We start from the raw sequence: 9,053 nt of genomic DNA, 5'->3' as shown, positions 1-9,053 counted from the left end.
TAATAGAAATTGTGCAAAAAAAACAAAAAAAAACATAAAAACATTACTAAACACACCTAAGACAATTTATTCTCCAATAATACGAAATAAAAAAATTTACAATAATTAATTATATTTAAAAACCAAACATTTTATGAATATAAGGATATTTTATTAATTTTTTTTTATTATTAAACAATATGCGCAATTACACTATAGAAATACAAGAATTGCAAAGACATAACACATAATGGATAAAGATATTTTTTATATTACATTTATATGTGCATAAATTGTATTTCTCAATTATTTAAAAATAAATTTTTATTACATAATGAGCCTACGCTTAATATATATACATAAGCACAATAAAAAACATATAGATACATTTTAATACTAAATTGCATTTCACCGCAAACATATATTACACGTTATATAACATTATATAATTCTCAATTATTATGCGTCCATTGTATATAAAATTTATATAAATCATAATAATTTATATCAATGAGCTAATATATTATTACGAATGAATATAACAAAATTAACATGCTATATAAGTAATCCATACAACTAAAAAAGAAAAAAAAAATTTTGCTTAATATTCAATAATATCATAAGATATATGTTATAAATTAAGAATTTACTGAAAATTAATCTTTCTTATAATATCAACTTATAATATATTATTGTATATTATATTTTTATTCTTTTCTAAATTGAGATAAAATGTTATATTCAACAGAATTATAATATGATGATTCATTGAAAATATATTATAATTTAAAAAATATGTTGCTCTATTAAATTTATATTTCCTCATAGAAACTATATTGAATATGTTCTGACTCTTATAAAGAAGTTACTATATTTTTTTGCTGTCCATCATTATAGTTACCCACATACCTTTATAGTATGGAACCATTGAATGAAGATGAATTTGTAAGATTTTCAAATTTTACATTAAAAAAATTTCGTAAAAAGAAATTATTACGTTTCATAACTATTTTTGTATAATAAAAGTTCATTTATTGAGTATCAATATATACATAATTTATTTTTTCTCATCAATTTATAGGAAACGGTTTTAGGAAATACGGAATCGTATAATATATACAAAAAATTTGATGAAGAAAACAACTTAGATGTGTACACCAACTATTGTGCTGAATTTAAAACGTCAAATGAATTAAATCATTATAATGATGGAAATTATTGTGTAAAAATTGCAAAAAATTTAGATAAATTATATAAATTAGATAATGCAGAAAGTTACCTTAGTAGTTGTTTACACTACAAATATTGGATTTACAGCAAAATGTTGAAATTGTTTAATTCAGGAAATAATAACGTAGGATATGCCATGAAATATTTTCTTAATTTGCAGAAGCATATTTCTAAAAAATTAGAAAAATACTTTTGTCTCTATGATTTTTACCGCTTTGATTTGGATGAATTGAATGAATTAAATGAAGAAAAATATTTATATGAATATTTTAAACATTACAGTTCTATTAATAATAAAATTACATCGATAGATAAGGAAAAGGATACTTATGTTAAATACCTTAAATATATTGATAAAATATATCAAAAACATAAAAATGATTACTGCTGTGACTATTATGGTTCAACTGGTAACTGTTATCATTATTTCAAATGTGATGAAAATTATAATCCTAATTATCTTTTATGTAAAGTAAATAATGACAAGGAACTATCAAATTGTATACCAAAGGATGCAATTCTATCAGAAAATGGTTCCCAAGGGAAGGATTCTGGAATCATAAATCCCCTTTATTTTAGTTGTAAGGAAATAAAAAGTGAAGAAGGTGTTCCATTTCTATCATGCTTTGTATTACGAACTACATCTAAGGACTCTAAAAGAGTAAGACATGATAAAACCCATCAATCTATAAAATTAACTAATGGCTATATGTCGCAAGCTATAAGGAGCATTCAGAATTTTGAGTGTGTTGAAAACGATGACAATCATAATATAAATTTCAGATCTTTTAAATGTACTCCAAAAAATGGTACTCAACAACACAACACAGGACTTGATTTAAAAGTAGATAAGTTACATCCATCTAGGAAGGAAGATCAATTTGAAAAAAAGAGACCATCATTTTCTGAATCCTCAAAAATAGATCTTAGATGGACGATAGATGAAAGTATCTTGGGATGTCCGGCTAACTCTTCCGAAAAACTTAGGCATAAGCTTTGTGAATACATATCAGAACTAAAAAGAAAAGGGGAAATTAAAAATCACACAAAAACTCAAATTAAAAAACCTATTGATAGCATTCCCAAACAGGGGAACACATCAAAAAAATATACAGTATCAATCGATTTAGAAAAACTCTCGTGTGACCCTAAGGACTCAGATTTCTGCAAAAATTTAAAGAAATCACTTTTATCTAAAATAAAAGAAGAGAAAAAAAAAGGGGATAACCAGGATTCAGGAAATTGGATATTATTTGATGGAAATACTGGAACAGCAAGTGTTTCAGAAAGTACCCCTATAATAACACCTAATGTTTTAGAACAAAATTATTCTATATTTAGTAACTTCATTTTTCGTGTAGGTATTGTTGTTACTATGGTAATTGGAACCATATTCATATTTTTTTTATATTATAAGGTAGGCATTAATACTTTTAAAAAACATAAATATATTATACATGTAGTTCTGTTTCAATTATTTATATTTTTTTAATAATTTAGTAATATTAAATGTTTAAAAAATTTTTTTTTTATCTCAGTTTACTGGCTTTGGAAGATGGTTTGACAAGATAGTATTAAAAAAAAAAAATGCTAAGGCTAATTTTTATTATAATGCAAATGAGGGGATTCCAGCGTATACACCTGAATATATGTATTATAATTCTAAAAATAAGAGGTCACGAATATCATATACTCCTGCATAAGGTCTTTTTGGCTATCATTCTGAAGGACATAGATAAATTTACTGACATTCTCTAAAATAGAGAGAAAAGTGCTTTTATAAAAGAAGATATCATATGAACTCAAATAAAGATAAAATGCATACTATCAGAAGCTATTATTTGTATTTTTATATTAAAAATTTTACTAATTTTTACATAATAATATCACTTCTATTTATTCGTTTTAGTTTAAATTTACTTTAATGTCTTTTGATATATATATGTTTTTGCTCTTTTTTAATTATATGCATATTAGTATATTGAATGTATATTATATTATTTGTTATAAATTATTAATATATTTGTATTTACGAAATTATTGATAATTTGCCATAAACTAGAAAAAAAATTGTATGTTCATCAAAATTTAATTTTTTTCTTTAACTCATATTTAGTCAATACCACAATAATTTTCATCACTTACTAATATCCCTAGTTAAGGAATTAATAAAATGAAGTGTTAAAATTCATGTTTTAACATGTATTAATAAACCTTGCATATACTAAAATGTCAAATATTTATAAGTGTTGGGGAACATAGCATGCTTTGTATAAAAAAATGTTATAAGAATTGTAGAAATGAGTATAATTTAAAATAAAATATTAATGTGTATTTATATTTGTACACGCTGTTTTCATTAATATTATATATATAATAGGGTGACACATAATGAAATAAGTTATATGAGTAGAGTCAATTATTATATCAGTTTATAAATCACGTATTGGTTAATATATTAGCCTATGAAATATATTGCTTTTTGTTTTAAAATATATATATTTATTATTTTAAAACTACTTATACAACGTGTATTATAATAATATAAGAGGAACCATGAATATATACATGAATTTTTTATTAATTAATTAAAATCTCATAAAATAATATTTTGGACAATTTTAATTATTTATTTTGTGATATAATCGTAATACATTGACAAATTAATATTTGTTTTTGTTTTATTTTATTATAAAAATTGTTTCATTCTTATATGTAGTTATCAGGGAAAATATTATATATACAGTTTTGAAAGGATATGTAATATATTATTTAATCGGGTTATATCCTTAAAGTTATACTTTTTTATGGATTAATTTGTTCGGATATAAGATATTATACTTACTAATTGTTTCACTATCACATAATATTTCAAAAGGATGAAATAGATTCCTTTCTTCACCTATATTATTATATTGATTTCTTTTCTTTATTATTTTTTGGTGCAACAATGAATCATAAGGTGTAAACTAAATCACAATAAAAGCATCTTATGTATTAAAAATATAATTTTTTAATAAAATGATTGGTATTTAAATTATTTAGAATAATTATTTTATACTATAAGCATATATAAATAATATTATAATTTACCTTATATATTATAAAAAAAAAGATGGTTGTTAATAACATTACAATTATTGTAATTATAATATAAACTAAGTTATTCATTTTGCAAGGGGATGATTTATGTGGTCTAAGTTCTTCAGTAAATTAATTAATTGTTACTGGATTTTGTTCTTTTATAATACCTTGGAGTGTGTCAAAGAATTCTTCATCTATATACGATCCATCATTGGATTGTACTTTATTTAGATATGTATATATATCATATATAGCTGTAAGTTTATTTAATTCTTCTTTAGTAATACAAGTTGTATCATAATTCAAGCATACATCTTCTATGAATGTACCTTTTATATAGGTTTAGAAACACACTATATATTTTGTTATATTTTTATCAAATTCCTTTTTGTATTTATAGAATAGAGTTTTAAGGTTACAGTTCTTATCTTCTTCATCCTGTTCTAAAACAGTTTCATAATATTTTTCATAAGAAGGAACATAACTATCAGTTCAAGTATAATGATTTTCATTATTATATTCTTTTAATTTATAAAAATTTTTGTATAACTCATCTAGGTTATATAATATATAATATTTATCATTTGTAAGTTCTTCAACTTGATCTCTACATACATTATGATCCATTCTACGATATTTAATTTGTTTGAATATATCTATCTTTTTATTGTAGCATTCATTTAATACTCTACACTTTGGACTCTGACCCATTATTTCACGCTTCCTAATGTAACTGAAATATTTACAACTTCTCCTTAGATTATCATCAGATTTATACTTAATATGATTCAAATAGCGACCAATATTTGTACAAGGAAAAATAAAATTCGACGGTCTAGAGGTTAGATTTGCTACATCTTTACCAAAATGTTCGCATGCAAATGCCAATTCACTGAGTCCGTGTACTTTAAGATGATAAATCTTCACGGAACGTGAATAATCATCCTAATTCTGGGAAATAATATATCATAGTCAACCTATGTATGAGAATTACAATATGTGAAATAAATTATAAAATATATTTTTAAGAAATTTTTTTTTCTTTGTCTCGTTATAAAAAATAAGGGTATTTTATAACTATCTAATATAAATAATAAATGCGTTAATAAATTTGAACGTACATCGTCTATAACAGAACTAGGGATCATTGTTATATTTTATTTACTTAAAATAATACATATAATTTATATTTTGTTTTATTAAGAACATTTATTTATCAAATGCATCAAATATGTATCATATTTATATAATACTTATTAATTTGTGTAATTTATAAACATTTCATTAATTTTTAGTTTTCATGTTTTTATTTATTTATATTTACTAAACTAAAGTATTATCATTTATTCTAAAAAATCATATCATTTTTTCATGTAATTACAAAATAATTAAAAAATATTTATGATGTTGAAATTTTATAATGCTGTTAAATAACATATTTGTGATAATGCTATGTATATAATTTAATATAACAAATAACCTATAAGACATAAGAAAATATGTGGCATATATATTCATATAATCATTAATGCTATTATAAAATGTGTTCTTTTATTTCTTTTAAAAATTGAATATAATTATGTATAGACATAGAATATCTATGTTCATATTTTATTGTTCATGATTTTAGGAAACAGTATCCAATGGGTTCAAAGGTAATGGTTCATAGTTCCTCCAATTGCATATACAAAATAATTTATGAAAAAAAAAATGCTTTATTGTAATATTCAATTTTTTTCATGAAATAATTAATTCTTCTTAGATTAATATTTGTTTACACACATATAAAATCGATGTCCGTGAGAAATGATTTGAAAACAAAGAAAAAACGACGTTATATTCCCATAAAATACATAAAGGGATGATTTATAAGAATTTCTATATTCCTGCAAAGTTATAAATGGTAAAGCGCAATGATACAAATTTCCCCTTATGCGCGAATTAAAAGATGGCAGCTAATTTGACCTAATTACGCGAGTAGAATCTTGGGGGTTGCTTGCTTCAAATATTTCACACTTTTTTTTTTCAAATAATCATAATAGTCCTAAATATATTATATTTAAAAAAATAATAAATTCTTATATATCTTCTATTAATGTGTCGTAGAAATTGAGTGTACACAATTTCTCTGTTTATTAAATATTACACCATAATAATGATCTTTTTTAAATATCTTAACGTTAGTTGCATTGTAACTTATAATGCAACTAAATGCTTATTTACAATTAAATTAGCATTATCATTCATATATATTGAATATGGAATATTGTTTTCTTCATTTTGCGGATGTGTAAATAAATAATTTGAAGTGTTGTTTTATTTAAGTTACCTAAATAATATTCATAATGTAAGGAAAATGTATCTTGAGTTCGTAAGCATAAAAAATTCTCACATCTTTTAAGGGAATTATGCCATTTAAAAATTTCTTTACATATATAAGCATTTATTCTTTTATATTAATCTTACTACTACTTTGCTTGGTCCCTTATTTATCTCCATTTATTATGTATATATTGTTACAATAACTAATCCAACAATGAAAAGACAACTATGAGTTCACTTTAATTATTGATAAGAGCATCTTTAATACATATTTACAGATATTCCCCCAATATATCTGGAATATAACTCATTAAGATGAATTATCACCATAAAACTTTATCAAAAAAAATTTTATTTTTTTCCAAATTATTAGGAAAAATCACATTAAAACAATTAATATTTTTAAAAAAATATAGTACAAATTATAAAACTCTTTTTTATATTGTGCGCTATCTGACATGAATGTTAAACTTTTAAATGAATTGCATAATGTGTGAAAAGTCTTTCTCTCTTATCCTGTAGGATACTAAATAAACGAATTCCTAATTAAAACTCTTTATTTAAAGCACGTATACATATCATTAATAATGTTCAGTTATATACTTTAAATTAAAGCAAATCCGGAAGCATATAAAATTTATATAAACTAAAAACATCATAAAATCTTAAAATGAATAGATTCATATATGCAACACTTATAACTCAGCAGAATATGATTAAATAGACATCTATAAAAATGAAGCATTCACTTTTTGAATTAGGGGTCCAAAAACGATAGCTTAAATGCAAAAAATATATATTTACTATCATAAGTATGTTATAAAAATATGTGAAAACCAGAATAGTGAATTATTAATAATACACCATACTCATCTGGAAAAGTGTTAAGATAGCATTTTTAAGAAATTATTATCATTCTTTTACGCAGTTAGCCTATTGCAAAAAAAATGTTAACTTTCATTTGAGACATTTATGTATAAGAATCTCGCTATAAAAAAATATAGAAAATAAGGAAAAAAAAAAAATAGAATTCTTAACATACAACCCGTGGAAAATAGCAAAGCCACTGGATTAAAGTAACAACTAATATACATAAAATTAATAACAAAAAATACAACTTAGACTCTGTTCAAACTGTAAAATATATTTTTTTCGATAAGTAGTTCTAAATGCTCCTTTTCAACATTATCATTAATTACTAAAGATTAATACGAAAAATGTGAAAATAACACTAAATTAAAAGTATAATAGATAGAAGCGTTAAAATGGTAATATAAAAAAAATTATAATATGATGTTTTCATAAAACACAGAATTAAAAATGTAATTATTTTTACACATATAAAATTATATATACCGTAAAATCTATTCTATGAAAATATAAAAAATTCATATGTATAATAAAGAAGTTAATAAGTTATTATGTTTCAAACGGTAGAATTTATTACTACTTGCATTACGAAAATTTAGTAATAATTTTAACCTTTTTAATTTAATATAAATGTTACAATCAAATCGTTAAAATAATATAACCAAGTTTGAACTGTTCTACTATATTATTATTCTATGCTTAATATATTTTACATGATAGATGTGTGTGCAATTTATTTTATATTTTTTTGATGTCATTATCGTAAATAATTTCCACATATACATGTTATTAATTTTCTGTAAATTGCATGACCATTTTAAAGATTTGTTTGATGAATTATTAATTAAATTAAATTTTTGTTGTACTCCATTTACATTATAACATTTCAATTATAAATTAAAATTAATGATTCACAAAAGGAAGAAAATGCAGACACGTAACATCTAATTGTAACTATAAAGGGAAAAATATTTCTAGAAAATTGAGTAAATTTTACAAAAGAAAGTATTAAATAATTGTTTTTCATCCTATATTTATTGAAATTTATTTTATGTATGAAACACACATTTTTATTAAGAATAATTTTAACAATAATAAAATGAAATTCTTAAAAAAGAAAAATTATTTGTTTCTTGTTTTTATATGTAATGCTATAAAATTTAAAATGTGTCAACAATAATGAAGTAGAATTATGTGTTCTCAAAATTTAATTTGACGCAAAAATACAACTGTACTTATTTTTATTAAAAACATTGTTTGTACAAAATATATTTCATTATAACCGAGAAATGTAATTTTAAAAGAAAATATGGATAATATCTAATTTATGTATTGTCTTACTATTAGAATAGAATGAACATATACAAAAATGTAAATAACTATTTTCAGAACAAGTTTTACTTCATATGTTAGTATAACTTAGATGAAACATTTAAATATTTTATTTTTTTTGTACTCATTATAAATGAACATTATAAACTAATATATATTTCATCATCATTTAACTTCTAGCCCCAAAATTTACGCCTACAACCATTTATATTTATTTAATTTATAAGAATGTCACA

The 9,053-nt window shown here is 22.1% G+C and overlaps 1 protein-coding gene across 1 annotated transcript, besides 3 other annotated features; it reads left to right on the top strand.

The window, feature by feature from the left end:
• Nucleotides 1–897: 897 nt before the first annotated feature.
• PGO_001225 (variable surface protein) lies at nt 898–2,912 on the top strand (the record flags this gene model as incomplete). Its single annotated transcript, XM_028690913.1, has 3 exons — nt 898–924; nt 1,061–2,671; nt 2,748–2,912. 3 exons carry the CDS (start codon nt 898–900, stop codon nt 2,910–2,912), a joined length of 1,803 nt encoding a protein of 600 aa, XP_028546714.1.
• Nucleotides 2,913–4,004: 1,092 nt separating this feature from the next.
• Nucleotides 4,005–4,178: a sequence feature (nonsense mutation produce stop codon;~variable surface protein).
• A 124-nt stretch (nt 4,179–4,302) lies between these two features.
• Nucleotides 4,303–5,238: a sequence feature (nonsense mutation produce stop codon;~variable surface protein).
• Nucleotides 5,239–5,414: 176 nt separating this feature from the next.
• Nucleotides 5,415–5,441: a sequence feature (nonsense mutation produce stop codon;~variable surface protein).
• Nucleotides 5,442–9,053: the final 3,612 nt, after the last annotated feature.

Source organism: Plasmodium gonderi (assembly GCF_002157705.1).
Source record: "Plasmodium gonderi DNA, contig: Pgo-contig_122, whole genome shotgun sequence".
Classification (NCBI taxonomy): Eukaryota; Apicomplexa; class Aconoidasida; order Haemosporida; family Plasmodiidae; genus Plasmodium; species Plasmodium gonderi.
Note: the sequence above shows the minus strand (reverse complement) of the source record. Positions and strands in the feature narration are given on the sequence as shown.